At 36.3% G+C, this 21,510-nt stretch overlaps 2 protein-coding genes across 6 annotated transcripts; one reads left to right on the top strand and one right to left on the bottom strand.

Annotated features, from left to right (window-relative positions):
* The first annotated feature begins 258 nt into the window (after window positions 1-258).
* On the top strand, window positions 259-15,382 carry LOC108346869 (uncharacterized). 5 transcript variants are annotated; one of them, XR_008247665.1, is made up of 13 exons: window positions 259-438; window positions 524-878; window positions 1,238-1,424; window positions 10,241-10,475; window positions 10,569-10,637; window positions 11,095-11,196; window positions 11,381-11,421; window positions 12,082-12,215; window positions 12,507-12,570; window positions 12,818-13,046; window positions 13,143-13,277; window positions 13,660-13,852; window positions 14,094-14,190. XR_008247665.1 is itself a non-coding variant. In XM_017585931.2 (13 exons), exons 1-13 carry the CDS (start codon window positions 399-401, stop codon window positions 14,815-14,817), a joined length of 1,557 nt encoding a protein of 518 aa, XP_017441420.1. In that variant the 5' UTR covers window positions 259-398; the 3' UTR covers window positions 14,818-15,382. The 5 variants fall into 5 exon arrangements, 1 of the variants encoding a protein (XP_017441420.1); XR_008247663.1 differs by having other exon boundaries at window positions 12,818-13,077; XM_017585931.2 differs by lacking the exons at window positions 12,818-13,046; window positions 13,143-13,277; window positions 13,660-13,852 and adding exons at window positions 14,273-14,394; window positions 14,615-14,637; window positions 14,730-15,382.
* A 4,428-nt stretch (window positions 15,383-19,810) lies between these two features.
* Window positions 19,811-21,455, bottom strand: LOC108327822 (uncharacterized). The gene is made up of 3 exons (XM_017561542.1): window positions 21,062-21,455; window positions 20,524-20,948; window positions 19,811-20,311 (listed from the first exon to the last, which is right to left on the bottom strand). The coding sequence occupies exons 1-3, from the start codon at window positions 21,453-21,455 to the stop codon at window positions 19,811-19,813; spliced, it is 1,320 nt and encodes a 439-aa protein (XP_017417031.1).
* Between the last annotated feature and the right edge of the window lie 55 nt (window positions 21,456-21,510).

Genomic DNA, 21,510 nt, shown 5'->3' with positions numbered 1-21,510 from the left:
AAAATCATATTTAACAGTCACGAATTTTTTATTTTTAAAATTTTACTTAGTTTTGAAAACAAAATTGAAGTTCATTTGCCACCACATCTTTATTCATAGATGAGCAAAGTTGGCTCAAATTTCTTAGGTTGAAAAATTGATTAATTTTAAAAAATTAAAAAATTAAAAATTTAAATTAATAATAATTAAAATTTCAAGCAAACCAAAATGACTTATTTATGACGAAAAGTGGGTTTAAAAATAATTTAGGGAGAAAATAAAGTAGCGCAATGCAAGTGAAGTGAGTTTCGGTTCAGAGAGAGTTGTTGCAGAATAGCAGCTTCAACACAGTAACAAACAGAAACAGAAGAAGAAGCTTCTGAGTTATCCGTCGATTCGCTGAACATCAATAGCTTCCAATGGCGTCAAATAGCCAATCACCGCCTCTCGAGATATTAGGTATTCATCAACCAACACCAACTCCAACTTCTCTCCGATTCAATGGCTTTCTCTCGCTAACTTTTCATCTTCGCATTCTTCACAGTTCGAGGACCCGAACAATTTTCTCTCTGGACGGGGCCACCCTTCGCCGACGGTCAACCCGCCGTCAAGCTCGAAAAAGTTAACTGCATCAATGCCAAGTTCAGCGACGATGGATCCAAGCTCATGATCACCAAATCCAACTCGTTGATTACTGTGTACGATTGCAACACTGCTAAAGAGATTAGGGCTTTTGAAGTTCCCAATGTCGTTGCCGCTACGTTGTCACCCTGTGGAACTTACTTGCAAACCTTTCAGAAACCTTCGGCGCCGCAGGAGAAGAACGTCACGCTGTGGAAAATCGACACTGGTTCTCCTGTTTACCAACAGTCGCAAAAAAACATGACAAAAGGCAATTGGTGTGTTTGCAATTCATTGTTTGTGTAATCCAAAGTGTTATACCAAATTTATTCTTTCTTTTAGATAAACTTATACTAAATACTTGTAGCAGAAAACAAAGAAGGAAAATTTCAGTGAGTATTTTTATAAGTTAAATGCATAGATAAAAATAAGTTTTTGGAGAAGCTAAATGGCTGGGCTTTTGCCTTTTTCTAATTTCTTTTCATAAAAACTCTTATTTAAACATGACTTATTTCCTTTGGGTAGATGATAACAATTGGGGAATTTTGAATGCCTATGGTTTATTGATAAATGGCTAACATTCTGCTGTGGCTATGTTTTAACTGATACTATCTCTGTGTGTCTGTCTATTGTTCAGGCCTGCGATTCAGTTTAGTTCTGATGAAGCTACTGCGTGTCGGTTGGCAACTAATGAGGTGCAGTTTTTTGACACTGGGGATTTTTCTAAAGGAGTTACCATTCGGTTAAGAGTTCCGGGGGTTGCTGCTGCTGAGCTTTCTAGTTTACCGGGGTCCCATGTAGCTGCATTTGTTCCAGAATCCAAGGTTTGTATCCCTCCGTAATGCTTATTATGGAGGCTTAGTTTATATTTCTGTGACCAAATGACTGAGAACTTGGTATTATTGGTCATTTGGCATGTATGTTAGGTTTCTAATATATGATATAATTCTTTATCGCAGTCATGGAAAGGATCTGGTAAGGCTGTTATCCTGTTGTGTATTCATGATGCTCAGTTGACTCAAGTGGTTTGAGATAACTCAAATAACTTATTGAATACCTAACTAATACTTCTATAGAAGTTATAGCATTTCACAAATGGTTCCTTTACTTGTACTTTCTCAGTTCAGTGTCTATTCATTTAATTTGTCGTAATTGGTGCTGGGTGAATCGAAGGACCAAATTGAAACACATGAATACATTCAATAGTTCACTTTATAAAATCAGTAAGTGTAAGGATCCAAATTGAGAAATAGTGTATCTTTCAAAGACTCAGCAATTTACTCGTCAATATAGCATAACATAATCTTATAGGGTATTTATGGATTATATAGTGTTGTGTAATTACAATAATTACGATAATTGTAAATCCTTTATTTTATTGCTTTAACTGCTGATATATTTCTATTGAGTAGTTAACTGTTTGTTTCAGTGCTAATAGTGTTACAATGATAGTAATCTTCTTACTGTCAATTTTACTATTAGAGCTTCCTGATCAACTAATGGTACGACTAAATTAAAGTATTATAAATGACAACCTTCACTTTATAAGCTGATTTTATGCAATTGAGTTAGGTTTAAAAACAAATCATAAGATGGCATCAAAGCTCTTCTGATTTGGAATTTGGTTTAACTTAACTTCAAAATTGACATATAAGGTGAAGGTTGTCCTTCACTTGTATAATTTAAGTTAACCATATCAATAGTCGATGTATGATCTCTAACTTAACAATGTAAGAACTCCAACACCAAGTCTCTCCCATTAAAGATTGGGCATCTTATTTTGCTGGAGTGTACATTGATTGTACCTTTAATGGGTCACACATAGATGTTCATTCTTGCAAACTTGATACTTAAGATGTCCAGTTCTCGGACTTGAAGTTCAGAGAAGATGAAGAGTCTTATATTTTGATTAAGAAAACTGATACACTTTACTACTGTATTTATAGAAGACAGTAGTTCTGAAAGATAAAAACGCCGGAAGCCCCTAACATAAGTATTAATAATAAAATAATGACATTATACTTCAACACTCCCCCTCAAGCTGGAGCATATAGATCATATGCACCAAGCTTGGAACATATAAATTGAATTCTAGGCCCCCCTTAGAGATTTGGTCAGAATGTCTGCGAGTTGTTCATTAGAGTTGATAAACTCAGTAACAAGATCCTTTGACAATAACTTCTCTCTGATAAAATGACAATCAATCTCTATGTGTTTTGTTCTTTCATGAAACATTGGATTGGAGGCAATGTGAAGGGCGGCTTGATTGTCACAGTACAACTTCATCTGCTCATTTTCACAAAATTTCAACTCTTGAAGGAGTTGTCTAATCCACACAAGTTCACATGTAGTTAGAGCCATAGATCGATACTCAGCTTCAACACTAGATCGAGCAACAACACTTTGTTTCTTACTTTTCCAAGATACAAGGTTCCCTCCAAGTAAAACACAATATCCTGAGGTAGATCTTCTGTCAATTGGACAACCAGCCCAATCTGCATCACAATATCCCTCAACACGAGTGCTTCCCTTGTCCTCATACAACAATCCCTGTCCTGGGTTCCTTTTTACATATCTGAGAATGCGAATCACTGCATTCCAATGATCAACATGTGGATTTTGCATAAATTGACTCACAACTCCCACCAGATAAGAAAGATCAGGTCTTGTTATGGTAAGATAGATGAGTTTTCCAACAAGCCTTCTATATCTCTCTGGGTCTGAGAAAAGTTCACCTTGGTCTTTCATTAACTTTTGATTTGAGTCCATAGGACTATCAATGGGCTCACAATTTGTTAGGCCTGTTTCCTCCAAAATATCAAGAGCATATTTTCTTTGTGAAATGATGACACCTTCCTTTGATTGTTCCACTTCAAAACCAAGGAAATATTTTAGCCGACCCAGATCTTTGGTTTGAAAGTGGTTGACCAAATGATTCTTTAATTGAGCAATTACAGTGACGTCATTTCCTCTAATGACAATATCATCAACATAGACCATAAGATAAACACATTTATCAGGAGAAGAGTGACTATAAAATACTGAATGATCCGCCTCACATCGTTTCAATCCAAAATTTTGCACAACCCGACTAAATTTACCAAACCAAGCTCGAGGTGATTGCTTCAAACCATAGAGGGAACGATGTAATTTACAAACTAACCCAGACTCCCCTTGAGCAACAAACCCAGGAGGTTGCTCCATGTATATCTCTTCTAGATCACCATGAAGAAAGGCATTTTTAATGTCCAACTGGTAAAGGGGCCAATGACGAATGGTAGCCATAGCAAGCAAAATACGAATAGTACTGGTTTTAGTCACAGGAGAAAAGGTATCACAATAGTTGAGGCCATAGACTTGAGTATATCCCTTAGCTACCAGACGAGCTTTGAGACGATCGATTGCACCAGTAGGACCAACCTTAATAGCATAGACCCATCTACAACCAACAAGCTTCTTACCAAGAAGAAGAGGAACAAGGTCCCAAGTGCCATTGTGTTCAAGTGCCTGCATTTCATCAATCATGGCTTGTCGTCATCCAGGATGACCAAGTGCCTCATGAACATTATTAGGAACCTTAATGGAAGATAAGGAAGAAACAAAGGAGAAATATGGAGGAGACAAACGATGATAACTGAAAAAATTATAAACAGGATAAGGATTACGAGTAGAGCGAATACCTTTCCGAACGGTAATAGGCCAATTATTATCTGAGTCAAGAGAGGGTGAAGAGGATGAAGGATCCATGGTTTGGGAATCTGGTGAAGGAGGATCTGAGTCTCGAGGATCTTCAGTGTTTGGAGTTTGAGATTGTGTCCGACGCTGATATGTGAGAAGAGGTGGAGGAACAATGTCATTTGCATTTTGAGTTTGAGGTAAAGAAGCAGGAGTAACCAAGGGATCACATGATGGTAGAGGAAACATTTGTTGAACAAATGAACGGTCCTCCATGGAGGTCAAGAAAAAAGGTGTATCTTCAAAGAATGTGACATCAGCAGACATATAATACCTCTTGGTTGAGGGAGAATAACATTTATACCCTTTTTGAAGACGAGAGTATCCCAAAAAGACACACTTAATAGCTTTTGCAGAAAGTTTATCAAGACCTGGAGAAACATTATGAACAAAACAAGTACACCCAAATATACGAGGAGAGACATGGTAAAGAGGGTCATTTGGAAAAATGATAGAGTAAGGGACTTTATTCTCAAGAGAGGAAGAAGGCATCTTATTGATAAGAAAACAGGCAGTAAGAACTGCATCATCCCAATGATGAACAGGAACATTAGTATTCAACATCGGGAGCGTGCAGTTTCAATGAGATGTCTATTCTTTCTCTCTGCAATGCCATTTTGTTGTGGAGTGTGGGGACATGTTGACTGGTGTAAAATTCCTTGGGAAGATAAGAATGAAGAAAATGCTGCAGAAAAGTATTCCTTAACGTTATCACTTCTGAGGATTTTAATTGTCTTCCCAAATTGGTTCTTAATTTCATTAAAGAAAGACACAAATATTGCCAAAAGTTCAGATCTCTCTTTCATTAAATAAACCCAAGTACATCGAGAAAATTCATCAATGAAGGTTACAAAATAATTAAAACCAAAAGAAGTAACATGACTTGGTCCCCAAATATAAGAGTGAATAGTTGAACAGGCAAAATTACATCGCGTCTCAGACTTTTTAGGATAGGAAGATCTAACATGTTTTCCTAACTGGCAAGACTCACAATCTAAGACTTGAATGTGTTTGAGACTTGGAACCATCATCTTCAACTTGGATAAGCTTGGGTGGCCCAATCGATCATGCAAAAGTTTTGGGGATGAAGTTGTAAAACAGGAAACTGAGGAGTTAGGTTTTAAGAAATAAAGTCCTCGTGACTCATGTCCTTCTCCAATCAGACGACCCGTACCATGTTCCTGTATAACAAAGGAATTAGCAAAAAAGGTTACAGAACAATTTAGAGAACGAGTCAATCGACTCAAAGAGATTAAATTGTAAGGACAATGAGGAATATACAGAACATAATTCAATTTTAGTGAAGGAGATAGGGAAACTTTGCCAATTCCCTGAGATGCAACTTTGGATCCATTAGCAACAGTAATGAAATGAGGAGTTTTCGGAGAGGACATGGAAGAAAATGAAGGGATGTTACCAGAGATATGATCTGAGGCACCTGAGTCAAGAATCCATGGACTATGACCTTCCACAGATTGAGAGATGCAGGCAGTTGACACATTTGGCATTGAGGAGGATTGGCCAAGATTAGAAGATTTTTCAGACTTTGTACCTCAAAAAACTCTTGGTACTCTTCATCAGAAATTCTAGATTCTGAATTATCAGATTTAGACACATGAGCAACTTTGTCTGGAAAGCCATGCAAGGAATAACATTTATCTTGGGTATGACCCATTCTCTTACAATATGAGCATTGAGGACGTCCACTTCGACCACCATGTCCTCGTCGATTGCTCCTACCTCCTCCTCTTCCTCGCGGTGTCACCATTGCTGATGTTTCAATAGCATCACTTAAATTCTCTTCCTTTACCAATGTAGGTACCTGAAGGAGTCAAGTAACTAAGCCATCCATCGACGGGATTTGATCACCCGCTAAAACTTGATCACGTACATGATCAAAATCAGAGTGTAAACTTTTCAAAATCAGGACCATGTAAAACTTGTCAAGCTTTTTGTTGAGATTTTCTAATGAATCAGCTACAAAGAAGTTCTTTAACTCTTCTACCGAAGCCCGAGCTTTTGCTACATGGGAAACCATATTATGGTTGACTTGTTTGAGAGAAGTTGCTATTTGGGTTGCATCAAAAAGACGTTGAACATCATTAGCAAAAATATCTTGGGCCTTTTTCCAAAAAGAGGAGCATGTCTTATAGGGTCTCAAGATATCTAAAACCTCTTGCTCAACTGATTGCCACAAAACAGCACATAACTGAAAGTCTAATTTCTGCCACTGAGATTTTTCTTCATCTGGGACCATAGAAATATCTTGTTCAAGGTGATTATGGTGTCCTTGACCAAGAAACCACAATTCCACGGTTGAGGACCATGACAAATAATTTTTAAAATTCAGTTTTGCAGATGTAATGATAGGGGTAGCAGATAAAGAGGAATTACTTCCGGTAGAAGAATCCATTTTAAACTTAGAGAAGAGATGGGGCTTAGGGTTTCAAAAACGTGAGGAAGAAGACCCTAGGTATGAGCCCAAGCCAGCTAAACGGAGAAATAGGAACCAAAACACACTCAAGAAGCCCCGGCGAGACGATCTGCAGTGACGCGGTGAAACTCCGACACCGGGAAGGCGGCGTGTGCAGAACACGCGGCCGAGACTGGCCAGAAAGAAGCGGCGTGTGGCGGCTGGTGCGGAGGCTTCGGAGGACGGGACCACTAGGGTTGGGTTGCGCTTCTCAAGGCGCACCTAACCCTTGACTTCGCCGCAGAAAACGACGTTCGGCGGCGGCGACGACTGACTGGCCGGAAAGAAGCGGTGTGTGGCGGCTGGTGCGGAGGCTTCAGAGGACGGGACCACCAAGGTTGGGTTGCGCTTCTCAAGGCGCACCTAACCCTTGGCTTCGCTGGAGAAAGCGACTTTGGGCGGTGACGGAGGCGGCAGACGGCGATGGCGACGGCGGACGGCGGCGGCAGACAGCGGAGCGAACGGCGGAAATGACAGTGAGACGATGTCGCCGACTATAGACGAAGAAGACAAAGAGTCTGGCTCTTGATACCAACTTGAAGTTCAGAGAAGATGAAGAGTCTTATATTTTGATTAAGAAAACTGATACACTTTACTACTGTATTTATAGAAGATAGTAGTTCTGAAAGATAAAAATGCGGGAATCCCCTAACATAAGTATTAATAATAAAATAATGACATTATACTTCAACACTCAGCTTGAGTGGTATAATTAAAATCTCTCATCAACTATTAATATGATTAGACTGAAGTATATAGGTGGAGGAAAACTCATGTTATAAGTCAAATTTAGGGGTTAAGTTAGGCCCAAATCTAAATTATAAAAGCTACTTTGGGTTATCAATACTTTTTCCGTTTCTTTTATGACAATAAGATAATTACTCCCAACGTACTTGGTTGTTGTATTGAACAAGAAATCGGTTTGAGTTATTCTGTACCTTTGCATCCCTTCAGATGAATTTCATATTCAGCTTGTTGTTTCGATTCGTACTCCGTGTTAAGTAATTGCATGTGAATACTTATCCCAACAATTCCAAATATTCATGGCATAACACAATATTCTTCACCAAACTTCACATCCTCGTAGCCTTAAACAAAATGGGGTTGTTGAACACAAACAAAATGTGTTTGTTCCTAAGACTACAAGTGAAACCCTTTCTTATTCAAGATGGTAATTGGCTATGGTTGAAGAGATGTGTGTATTTCAGACTGAGTAATGAGATAAGGGACCTTTGTTCCTTTTGCTGTGAGGAAGTTGGTTGTAGGATGCAATTGGAACTGTGCGATTAAAGTTGGCCTTGATGGTCAGCTGGATTGATTGCTAAAAGTCATAAACAAGTTCTTGGTTTGAATTATGGATATATGGGCCACTTTTTCTTTGATAGCTAATGTGACTAATGTTTGATCATTCTTGTTTATTGCAGCTATCTTCAATTGGCCTCTTTACTACCTTGGTATGGGAAGTGGTTTGCTCTATGTGATCTCACTGAAAAAGTTTAGATGGAGCAAACTTCTAGATTCATTTCTTAGGTGGTAGTTCTTGAGACTAGTTAGTTAAATTTTTATATCTCTGTATAGTCTATATAATTTCACAGGGTTTGCATAAGTTATCCCATGGTGGGGCACGTATTGTCCCAAAGGGGCAATTATCATAGTAGAGGTTTGGTGGGCTAAGGCACCATGAAATCATTATGCTTGGGTTGATATGTTCTTAGGTAGAAAAAGTTGGCCATGACTATTCACTGTAGCTTTTGGCCTAGGATTAAGTGTTTGATTCGAAAAATGGATATCTAGATAACAAATTTTATAAAGGCTCGGTTTGTTGAGACACTCCTTTGTATCCTAATACCATACTTTTTGCTAGATCGGGGGGAACCAAATTTAATCCTTGAAAGATACTGTAGAATGATACACAAATTGAAATATCTCACGTGTCTTTTGCATCAGGATGTTATAATTCACGTTTTGAAGCATGGTAAAAGAGTTTGAGGAAAAGGTCTAGAATCTGAAGTGAAAGGCCTTACTTGAGTAGTGGGGTATTTAGATACTGATTGTAACCTCTCCTTCTAACAAGAGATCTATTTTTGGGTGTTGGAAGTCCCACATCGACTAGAGATAAGGCCAATTCAGTGTATATAAGTGGGTGCAAACCTTACCCTACAAGCCGGTTTTGTGGGGTTGAGTTACGCTTAAAGTCCACTTTTAATATGGTATTAGAGCCATGATTTGAGCCTATTCTAGCGATATTTGTTGTTTGCTGGGCATATTGTTCCACCCGCTATCAGGCCGCTATCGGACCACCCATTAAAAATGTCTAATCCCACGCTCGAGATGTATATACCTTGGCGTGAGGGGGGTGTGTTGGAAGTCCCACATCGACTAGAGATAAGACCAATTCAGTGTATATAAGTGGGTGCAAACCTTACCCTACAAGCCGGTTTTGTGGGGTTGAGTTAGGCTTAAAGTCCACTTCTAACATTGGGCATTGCATTTCATTGGTGATAACCTGATTTCTTGGAAAAGTTAGAAAAAAATGTTTGAAAAGTAGAATGTTGAGCCATGGCATCTATTTGCAAAAAGTGTAGAAGTAAAACATTGAGCTGTGGCTATTAAACTTAACCAGTTATTTTACTAATGTAGATCTAGGGAGGTTATGCAGATGACACTCATTTGTGATAATCGAGCTACATCACCTCTAATTCAGTCTTTCACATGGAGACCAGACACATTGAAATAGCTTGTCATTCCTTAGAAAGAATTTATTAGGAGACATTACTGCTAGCTTTGTTAGTTTAGATTACCAATTAACAAATGTTTGCATGAAGTTTTGGATATGACCACATATAACTTACGTATGATATGTAACAAACTTGGTACAAATTATCTATATGCTCTAGGTTGAAGGAAGTTGTTAGAAAGATTGTAAATTGATTAATTATATATTATATGATATTATTTAATATGTAATTACAATAATTATTAAGGTAATTGCTAATCCCTGCATTTATTGCTTTTAATATAAATAATGTTTTCCAGTGTCATTGTGACATGGATTCCTATGCATCTCTCTCATTTTTCTTCCCCTCAAAATCATTTTTAATATATCAATTTTCACCCAAAGAAATTATTGATTATTGCATTTTCCTGGGTTTGTTAGATCTATCGGTAACCTAAGAATGACTGATCTCTATTTATGAAAATATGTGCTCCTAGAGACATTTAACTATTGGAAATGTAATCTGATTTTCTTTGCCTATGGAATCTTCAATATTCCTTATGTCCCATTGATAGTCAATATTGATAAAACGAAAAAATAAAAATAAAGGTTTAGAGTACAGATTTATATTCCATGTGGCAGGCACCTAGAAATAATGGTTATTTATCACACCCTTTTGATTTGATGCTTATGTTATGAAGTTCTCTATCTTGTAGGGGGTTCCTGCAAGTGTACAGATATATGCTAGCAGAAATGCGTCTCAAAGTCAACCTGTTGCTCGACGTAGTTTTTTCCGATGTTCAACCACCCAACTTAAATGGAATCATGGCTCAACTGGGCTTCTAGTGGTGGTGCAGTCAGATGTTGACAAAACTAATCAGAGTTACTATGGAGAATCAAAATTATGCTATTTGACAACAGATGGAATGCATGAAGGACTTGTGCCTCTCCGTATGTTCTTTCTGCTAGTAAAATAACTGATAATTGGTTATATAATCTCGATAATAAGTGTCACATTCTATTTTTTTTTTTTTAAATTGACAGGGAAAGATGGGCCTATTCATGATGCTCAGTGGTCATATTCTGGCTTGGAATTTGCTGTTGTGTATGGATGTATCCTTTTCTCTGTGATATATAGAATATGATGATAAGCAGCATGAACTAAAGTTCCCACAAGTTAATATGTCTGCTGAAGATCAGCTAACATGGAATATTAGTGGCAAGGTTTGATATGTTAAACAAAATAGTACATATGGCAAAGTCATAAGCCCATTTTGGAAACAGACCGTTATTTTTGGATGCTTATATATCTATGCTAGGTAATGCTTTTTAAAAATATACTAGAGATGTCTTTCTATCATTTATTTTTTAAACACCTAATCCGTCTCATATATGGATTTTGATAAGATACACCAAACTGATCAAGATGTTTCCTACTTAGTTTTTTATGCCTCATGATTCATACCATTTTAAGAAGTAAGATGGTGGTTATTTTGGGTATGTGTTGTATTAATGACTTCTTAATGACTCTATGGATCTCTTGAATGTATTTTTCCTTAACCTGATTTAGTCATGCCTGCTAAAGCAACTTTGTTCGACAAGAAGTGCAATCCTCTTCTAGAGCTTGGAACTGGTCCTTACAACACTATTCGTTGGAACCCAAAAGGGAAATGTATCCTTGGCTGGTGAAATGGCATTCTTTGTATTAAGTCAAATAAATGTTAACCACTTATCAGATGGAAGATTTCTTTCTGTTTTAAATTTTTAAACGGTTTTGGTAACAGTTGAAATTTTTAGTGGTTCAATATTCTTATGACAAGGATCTAAAATTGGGTTCCTTGATTGTTAACTTCAAGTTTTATGTTTGGCTGGCTTTGGTAACTTGCCCGGTGATATGGTATGTTCTTACTATTTTGAATCAATTATGCTCTGTTTTAGTTTTTCCTTTCTGTGAAAAAGGTAGGATGCGTGTTTAGCTTATCTATAGGATGTTGAACAACAAATTATGTCTTACAACCACTTCTAGAGAATAAGAATCAAAAGGGTGTGTTTGGGTAAATAACATCAATAACATCTGAATTCCTGGGGACTTGACCTTATATATGTCCATGAAACATATTGGAATAAGCTAAAATAGAAGTTACAATAACAAACTTACTGAGATGACTTATTTTGATAGATTAACTAAGCTCTTCCAGACATCCCTTAAAAGTGTTATGTTGTCTTCATCCTTAGTGAATCTCAATCTCTGTACTCCATTTTTTTCAATGATAATTGACGTGTGGTTCTTATTTTTAGTGCTCCTCTCCAACTTATTTTGAAGAAATATTCATTCTGATTTTGGTGGCTTTGAAAAAAAGTGATTATTTTCAAAATTTTGTGGTTCCTACAGATGTACATTGCATTTTTGTATTTAGTTATTAGAACAATAACTGAAATGAAAAATAAATCACAAGTATCTGTTGTAATTCCATATGATTCGTGCTCAAATGCTTACAAGATTGCAAACACATGCTCTGTATATGAACTTCATATGTTTTTCATGCTTATGTGCTAGGTATTCTGGGATTACATAGATAAAAAGCAACTTGGAACCACTAAGGCTGAATGGTCTGTGACTAGTGAATGGTCACCAGATGGGTGCTATTTCATGACAGCTACAACAGCTCCTAGGCTTCAAGTTGACAATGGGTATGTATTATTTTCCATTACAGGACCTTGAATTTCTAATGCCTAAAAATATGCATTATTTTGTTGTTAATGTAATGATGCCATCATTGGCCCCTTTATTTGTTTCCATTAATTTGATCATATATAGTTATAGGTTAATTTGGACAACAGTAAAATGCTTACGGGCAATAATCAGATGATTTGTGGGAGAACATTTTACTGATTGTTGCCTGTTTGTTTCCACCTTTTGGTGATCATCATCTTATTCACAAGGATTTTTCTTTTGTTATATTTTATTTTCTTCTTTTTAAGGATCAAGATTTTTCACTACAATGGGTCATTGTACTTCAAGAAGATGTTTGACAAATTGTACCAGGTCAGCCTTTTACTTTTGTTGATTCATTTGTTTTTGGGTTAAATATGTTTTTAGTTCTTATACTTTTGAGTAAAATTGCATTTAGTGCCTGATGCAAATTATGTACCGATTTCATCCCCATACTTTATGAATGAATGTATACCGTCCTTGGCAGCCAACAATATTAGAATCTTTCTGATGTGGCATACAGCGTTCTACAATGGATTAAAATTAGACGTTAACATGCCTGTGTATGGGTTTTGCCCAGGACAGTGCCCTTAAGGTCACTGATGGTGGCACCCAATTCAAGGAAGATGTTTGGTCCAAGCCCCGCGACAGTGCCGATTGGGAGAAGGCTAGGGTTAATGTCTCTCTTGTTTATGGTGTTATGCCACATGATGCTTATCGTGCTGCCAAGGGTGCCCTTACTGTCAAAAACCCAGTCCTGTGCCATCCTTTGCTGCTGGAATCAGCTTCGTTTATCACCCAAAGAACCCGTTTGCCCTCACTCCTCTCCTATGTTGTGAGGTTGTAGCTAGTCTTACGAATTTGGTTGCCCTGTTATTAAAATTAAGTGCTGTTTTTTGTGGAAGGAGGACTGAGTGTGATTATAGGAAAACAAATTTGGAGCTTGTGGCAATGACGAAGTTGTCGGTGGTCTAAGTAGTGATTCATTGCAATTTTGTGTGTGTGTGGGATTGGAAGCATGGAAACGTTGCTTGTGAAAGGTTGGTAAGTTTGTTTTTCCGTTTTTTGTTCATGAATTGGGGGTTTTGATGGTTTAGGGTTTGGTATTATTGTTGGTTTGGGTGGAATGACATTTGAATAATGATAGTAAACTGTTAGGTTATGGTTGTGCAATGAAATCCTAGTGTTGTATATCTTGATCTATGCGGAGGAGTCGTGGATCGAAATCTACAGCATCATCATCTTCACATTTAGGAAGGACCAAAAGTTTGTAGTTACGGGGAAAGATTGTTGCTTCTCAAAGCCAACACATTGAAGAACAAATGAAGAATGTTCTGGAGATATAGAAACTGGAGAATAAATAAGAAAATTTAATATTAGTATTGAATTTTGTTATAATGGTTAGTGGTTTTTACTCAACAGCAACAGCAGCAAAGCACACCAATATACAAGGGCAACACACAAAGCAGCAAAAGGGGGACCTTTTTCTGTGTGGACTTCCTTCTAGTCTTTTTTCAAATCGACATCAAACCAGCCCTGCAAATATGAGAGGGGCAAACGTGCAATTTCCAACTAAAACATGTCAATATGCCAAACCAGACCCAGACACGTGGAGGTTTAATTTTAATCCACTGCGGAATGTCATTTGCCATATTATAAAGACTCAAACGTCCATGGTGGCTGAGGACGTTTTACATTCATTCATAAAGTGTGGGGATCAAATTGATACATAGTTTGTGTCAAGGACAAAATGCAATTTTATTAAGAAGGATAGAGACTAAAAACATATTTTAACTTTTTATTTTTCTTAGCACCTTTTCATAAATATAACTGAATTGCATGGCAAATATTTGTAGGTTGATTGGAAACCAGAGTCACCCAGTAAGTTTGGTGATATTGCTGAATTAATCAAGTCTCTAAATTTGGTCCAACTTGAAGATAAAAAACCAGCAGGTTCGTCACCACGCATATGACATTGCATTTTGTTATTATGAGTTGTCTCTTTTGTTGTTTGAAGACCATGGCCTACTTGCAGGTCAAGGACCACCAAAGTCAACCCAGACTTCCGTAAAAGCCTCTTCTGCCAATCCCCAAGCGCAAAAGCCTGCTGCGTATCGTCCACCACATGCTAAGAATGCAGCAGCTATTCAGGCACAGGTACACAGTCACACAATCTATGATCTGTCACTGTTTCTATTTTTAATTGTCAATATAAATTTTCAGCAATACTTGAGCATGGTATAAATTTATAGTTGTGAAGTGTTTCGGGTGTTAAGTCAAAATTTTCCAGTATATACATACATGTTTATGCATCTTGCCTTGAACTCTTAGAGCTGATCGGTCTTTAGTAATGCAAAAATTATTTGTATATTTGCAGTTGTTGGGAGAGACTCCTTCAGAGTATGTACCTTTCCTCCACTTCCACTTTATTTTATTTTTAAGTTCATATGATTTATATTCTGTTATGAATGGCTCTTTGTTGACTAATTTAGATCAATGAGCAAGAATGCATTACGAAACAAGAAAAAGAGGGAAAAACAGAAGGAGAAAAAGGCTGCTTCTGATGCCAGTTCTTCGTAATGGAATCAATGTTCTTCCTGACGCATTCTAAATTGCTCTTCTACACTAATGCACTCGCTCACCTGAAAATTTGAGGCTTAAGGTTTTGGTTTGCTAGATTTAATTGGATCACCACCTCTCTGGCAGTGAACTTTGGGAAGTTTTGGTCTGCTCAGATTTTGAGGCGATTGAAGTTGTTTTTTAGGTTTGTGCGTTCTTTAGTTTCTAGTTGGGATATAAAAGGTGGAAGAAGATAAATCTCTTTTTCTCTTCTGATAAAAAACTATTTATTGTGAGAGAAGTTAAATTATACGTAGGTCACACATTCTTTTTGTTTCCTGTTGGGACGTAGAAGGTGAAACTTGAAGATAAATATATTTTTCTGCTGATAAAATATGCACTTGTTGTTAGAGAGAGAATTATAAGTAGGGTGAGCACACATGCCGAGACGAGTGTGAAAGTACTGATGGAATGAGCTAGGGAAACTATTTAAGTTTTTAAATCTTAGTAATCTATCTAACAAAAGTTACATGTAAGAGTTTCAGGATCGGTTAAAGTATTGAGTGTTTCTTTCTGTATTTTTTCACATTTTTTCCTGTACTTTCTTACATTTATCTCTGTATTTTTTCACATTTCTCTTTGCATTTACACATTTCAAAAGTAATATTTTTCAAACGATTTTGAAATCTGTGACTTCGGAAAAATTTTTCTACTAAAAGATTTTTTTTAATAAATTTTGAAATCTGTTGAAAGAAAGTAGAGTGTAGGAATTTTTGAAATACAAGATAGTTTTGGAATTTTAAAAGAATGTAGAGATACTTTTGGGATTTTAAAAGAATTTAGAAATGTAGAGAGAAATACTCTAAAGTATTTAATACAAGAGAATTGGAATTATACCCAGTTCTCTCCCTCAGCACAACCTAAAGATAATTTTAGGTTTGGTTAAGTTTTTCTGTTGTAAATTCTTCAACCGACTTGAATCTTTCTTTGGTATTCCATATATTAAAGGGCAACGTAAATGTCGAATTTCAGTTTTTGATTGGGAGAAAGTGCAAAAAAAATCCGAACTATTACGCTAAATTTTGTCTTAGAATAAACATAAGCTCTATAATGATCCATAAAAACAAAATCACATCCACAAACCTTTGGAACCTTTATCTGCTTAATTAGAACTGAGCTTGAATTTTATTGTTTCAAGGTAAAGCGATAGTTAAGGATGGCGATTTTTAAAGCATTTAAAGAAATGTAAGTATTACTTCTTAAAGGGTACAAATAATTTCAATAAAAAAAATGTATGGTTTATTACATTCCAAAACATATATTAACTTATCAACCTCAAATAAAATACATGAATTAGCATAAGTGTAATAAATAAATGCTTTCAAGCATTATGAGATATAAAAACTTTTAATAATAAATCTCTTTCTTAATCATATTTTCTCGATAATATTACTACATTTAGATGTACATTCGTTACTCATGTCATCACGTGTCAAGATAAGTAAACTCACTGTATTATTTGTTGATAATGTTATGTGACATTCTTATAACATAGTTATTGTAGGAAGGTTTAACATAGATATTCATAATAGCAAGATATTATTCAATATGAGCCAAGTTTTCATGGATAGGGATGACAAAAAAAAACCTGTGTTCGCGGGTAATCGCAAATAAAATTCACGACTTATAGTTGTTACCTACGAGTATTTATTACTCGCGAGTTGTGGATAATGAGTATTTTAATACCAGCATATGCGAGTATTATACAGTCCGTACCCGCAGGTATCTGTTACTTGTAAAAAATAAAAATAAAATTAATTTATATTTTATCATATTAAATTTAATTAAAATTAAGTTTTAATTTATATTTAATTTAAGATCTAATCATTCGTCAAGTCCTTTTTTGGCTGGGATTCTCAAATAGGTTTCTTATTCTTTTTTCGTCTGAATTGAATCATCATTTTTGCAAATTGCTACAATTAGAGTCTTGCCGTTAAATTATAGCAATGCTGTTAGGCTAACATACATGGCATGCTGATGGTGCTTTTTTAAATGACGTGACCTAGTTATTATGTTAATTAGGTGATTCTAACGTGTATATTATCATTTTTAATTAAAGATATTGGGGAAAAATTGAATTAAATCCATGCCTCTTTCTTCGAATTAGGGATGGCAAAGAGAGAGTCAAACTTCTTTCTTCGAATTAGGGTTCATTTGAAGAAAATTTGGAATCAATTGCAGATGACCTATTCATGTTCGTCTTCCACATGTAATGGGTGGCATAAGCAAAACCCTAATCTCGTTTTTCGTGATGGTGGAGGATCTGGGATTGATGGTGTATCACTTGTTTGTCTCTGTGGAGAGAAATCGATTCTAAGAACTGCGAGAATTGCTAAGAACAAAGGGAAACAATTTTGGGGTTGTCCTAAGTACAAGGTAAAAGAACATGGATGATATGTTGTAGAATGAAAATTAAGAAGGTGGTTGCAATTTTTTCAAATGGTGTTGTGATGATGGTATTGAGGAAAGGGATATGAATCTGAAGTGAGAAGGAAATGATGAGTCTTTCTTGAACAAAGAAGAAATGGGAGGTGGTACAAAGATGATGAGTGATTTGCAGAAATCAATTAAGGTTGTAGAAAAATAAATAAAGGTGTTGATAGGGGTGGTTTCTTTGCTTTGTTTGATTAATATAATTGTAATTTCAATATGGATGACAAATTCATAATGTGTTGTAGCAATGTTTTTTATTGTACTTAGGATACACTGGATCTATGTTAGAATGTGTTTTAGTGAATGAAAGTTTGTTGTATTTAATATATGTGCAGACAAAGAAGTATGATAGGAAATTGTTGGGAAACATGAGACCTGGCCACTGACTAAAACAAGATTAAAAATTGGAAAAGTAAAAAATTTGATGTACTACTATTTCTATTATTTTAGATAGGTAGATGGAGGGTCTGCTACTGAACAAGCATATTAAACCGAGGCCAACAATTGCACTGAGTATGCTAAGCAATCCAACCATCTTACGATGGGGCCAGGATGATTATTAAAAACCAAAATGCATGAGCCGAAGGAAAGTCACTGAATTTGATTAAAATACTTTTAATTTGATTAAAATACTTGAAAATGAATCCCAAAATAAAATGAGGTTGATACCGACATTGGAAAATTCCATAGTAAAGACGAAAGGGGAACATTGCTTTCATTTTCTAAATTGAGCTAGTCCTACCAATTGACAAACAGTAAAGACCAAAAAATAAGTACGTAGTTCTATTTAATTATCAGCTTGTTATCATCTCCATGTAGTGGCCTCATGATTCTTTCTACTACTACTACCATCTTCACTTCATCAGTGACACCATCTTCACTGGAAAACACTGCAACATAGTTACAAAAGTATTGTAAACAATATCTCATATAAGTTGTTTGTCATAAACAAGTATCTTCCATTGATATAACTTGAAGCATACAATAAAAAGTATCTTCCCCTACCAAATCATATATAAGCTATTTAAGAACCCCAAGACATACATAAAAAACCAAATCAGTATCTTCCATTGAAACAACACATACATCCAAAACATAGTAAATAACCAAGTGTACATCTTAAAAGTAGAAACATTATCTTGTCAAATTTAACTATTAGATCCTAAAAGTTGGCATCATCATTCGTAGACCCTTCTAGACTTGAGGTTCATCCTCATGTGATAATTCAGAAAATTATGATGATGGGATGACTAGTTGTGATGATGGAGTAGCTTCTTGGGTTGCTATGGGCCAACGACTTCTATTGTGCCCAAGGTCCCTACAAAGGCTGCATCTTTTGCGTAAACCACTTTTGCTTAGTCGTGAATCATCTTTTTTGATCTCCCATTGTTCCAGTCTTCTTTTCTTTTTAGGTCTTCTTGGCAATATTCTTTTGCGTGGAGACAACACATCCAGATATGTTGTAATTTCCTACATGTTGTTGTCATTGATGGGGTATACAATTGATGCATATATTTCTTCATATGTAGACTTCATAAAGTAATAAGGAATGAACTGCTCTCCATCCATATTCAGAAACTTCACTACAGTTAGGGAGTGACAACATGGAATTCCAGTGATGCTCCATCTTCTCCATGTGCATGACATTCGCTTATGTTGACGAAAAACTTGTCTTCACTATGTGACACGTGTCGAACTTCAAATAGTTTATTGGCTGACCAACTATCAACAAAGAACAATAACAATACTTATGAACCAACTAAATAATTGAACAAAATTCACAACTAATAAATGGGGTTTACCTAAGAATCCAATGTTTGGTTAACTGTGATTCCTTTCAAAATCTGGTCTGGATTTTAGGACAAATGGATCCTAAAAACAGTTGTATGTTATATTTGTTTCTTGCCCATCTTTGCCTGATGTAAACCCGGATGTCCTCCAATATGGTAATGATTGGTGTACTCCTGGTATGAACCATAATAATGTTGAATGCCTCACTCATGTTGTTACCACGATGTCACATTTAGGTGTTAGTGAATTTTGACCTTGACCAATATCTACACCACATCATCTAAAAAAATATTAACAATAAAGAAAAACAAAATAAAGAGTTAAGTTATGAAGACAAACCTTAGAAGAATGGTTATCAAATGTTTAAAAGCCTCTTCATTCAACTCTTTAATGTTTCCCATCTTCACTTCCCAGGTTTGTGGATGTGTGGCTGTAGCTGCCCTCCACATTAGACGCTTAAGGTTTTTGCTAATATTTCTTCCTAAAGTTGGCATACAAGTGTCTTACATAGAATCTTTGGTCAACTTTAGGAAGTAGTTCTTGTAAGCTGGAAGTAGGCCTTGTGATTTTAAAACAATAAAGACAAGTTAGCAGTTATAATTAATGAATCAATGTATGAAAATTGAAAATTGTAGATCACTATTACCTTTTGTTGGTCTCACATAAAAGTAATTGATGAACATACTTAAGGACCACCAAGGTCATCAATCAATAGCTCTAGAAACCAGGTTCATGAATCCTTGTTTTCCACTTCAACCACAACATATGCAATAGGAAATCTTTGGTCATTGGCATCTCGCCCAACAACCGTTAACAACTCCCTACCATACTTCCCTTTCAAGAAGGCTCCGTCTAATCTAATTATAAGCCTACAAGACACAAATTTGTTTTTGCATGCCTTAAGACATGCGTAAAATCTCTTGAAAAATACTTCACCCTCATTATCCTCAACTTGTACTTTCACTGTTGATCTTGGATTTCTTGCCAGCAACTCATGGGCATAATCATATATCCTTTTATACTGAGCTGAAGCAATAACTTTGACCCTATAAGCCATACACCTAGATATACCAATGTTCCATTTTCTTTGAATATTTTCACGAATATCTACATCTTTGACTTTTAGATTTTCTCTCACTGTTTTCTCTAACTTCTTGCTCAACCACTTGGCATCAAGTAACTTCAGGTTGAACTCCCTGTTGCAGATATGCTTGTCTACAATAGTTCTCAGCTGCCATGTTTACATTGCCTCCATATAAGCACAATATATGGTCCAGGGGCAATTTCCTTTTGCACCCACACACTTCAGCCTCAATCTTGTTTTATTGTTTTTGACAAATTTAATGTTTCTCCCATTTTTCAAGGCATAGCCTTTGATAGCTTCTAAAATGTCTTACTTTTCAGCAAAATATGTCCTAACTTCCCATCTAAAGTCTACCATACTTTTTGGCATAAAAAAGGTTGCAAACCATAACCCTCATTATCATTAACCTCTTCATCCTTATCTGATCCACTAATTAATTCCTTAAATTGCCACTCATCATCTGACAAACCTCTCTCATTATCATCAAAGTTGTTGTGTGACGCCTCACTGGAACATGGTCCACTAAATTGATGTGATAGACTTTGGACTTCTACTTCCACATTACTAGACCATTCTACATCTATATGACCATCTATATCACAATCAACACTGACATCAGCTAGCCCTTCCAACCACTGACAGTTTCCATCTAGACTACCATGGTCACTAGAGGAACTCCAACTACAAACATCAACTTCCTCCTCCACAACTCCTTCACATTCATGTACCTCTTGCTCTACGTCACCTTCACCTTCAACTTCACCATCAAAATGAGTTCGATTTTCTGACACACCACCATCTTCTTCACCCTCATGACAGGCTCACCTTCCACTTCACCAACACAATCACCCCTCTCTTGTGTTCTAGTATCACCTTCACATTAACCACCAGCTTTACCTACACACCTATTGGACTCATGCAACACAGGTTCCACTTCTCCTTCATCATCATTAATATATTCCAACATGTGTATGACTTGGGGTTCAGAAACAACATGTACCACGAATACATGAACTTGACCATTAAGCCTAGCTAAGTTAACCATATGTATGCCACTAGTGTCATCAATCAAAGGCTCTAACCCGTCTTCCAACACTGAACCCTCTCCTATAGAGTACCACAAATATTTAAAGCCAACATATCCCAAACCTTTGACTACACTAACAACTAGAAAGTAACTCCACATATCTGGGTCAAACGACAAAGTAGAAGTTTCACCTTCATATTTCAGGGTCCCATCATTTACGAACTTTCCTCTATGGTGGAAAACAATCTCAATATCCTCGTTCATTACACACAACACTATATAAATATATCTACACCTATGATGTAAACATATGACGACA

Source organism: Vigna angularis, chromosome 1, assembly GCF_016808095.1.
Source record: "Vigna angularis cultivar LongXiaoDou No.4 chromosome 1, ASM1680809v1, whole genome shotgun sequence".
Classification (NCBI taxonomy): Eukaryota; Viridiplantae; Streptophyta; class Magnoliopsida; order Fabales; family Fabaceae; genus Vigna; species Vigna angularis.
The sequence above is the reverse complement of the archived record's forward strand: the minus strand, read 5'-3'. Positions and strand labels throughout refer to the sequence as shown.

Coding starts and splice junctions, on each gene's coding strand:
- LOC108346869 (XM_017585931.2), top strand. CDS start 399: ATGGCGTCAAATAGCCAATCACCGCCTCTCGAGATATTAG. Junction 10,638..11,094: donor ATTTGCTGTTGTGTATGGAT/GTATCCTTTTCT, acceptor AACCTGATTTAG/TCATGCCTGCTAAAGCAACT. Junction 14,191..14,272: donor TGAAGATAAAAAACCAGCAG/GTTCGTCACCAC, acceptor GCCTACTTGCAG/GTCAAGGACCACCAAAGTCA.
- LOC108327822 (XM_017561542.1), bottom strand. CDS start 21,455: ATGAACGAGGATATTGAGATTGTTTTCCACCATAGAGGAAAGTTCGTA. Junction 20,949..21,061: donor TGAGTCCAATAGGTGTGTAG/GTAAAGCTGGTG, acceptor GTGGTGTGTCAG/AAAATCGAACTCATTTTGAT. Junction 20,312..20,523: donor AACCTTTTTTATGCCAAAAA/GTATGGTAGACT, acceptor TAAACATGGCAG/CTGAGAACTATTGTAGACAA.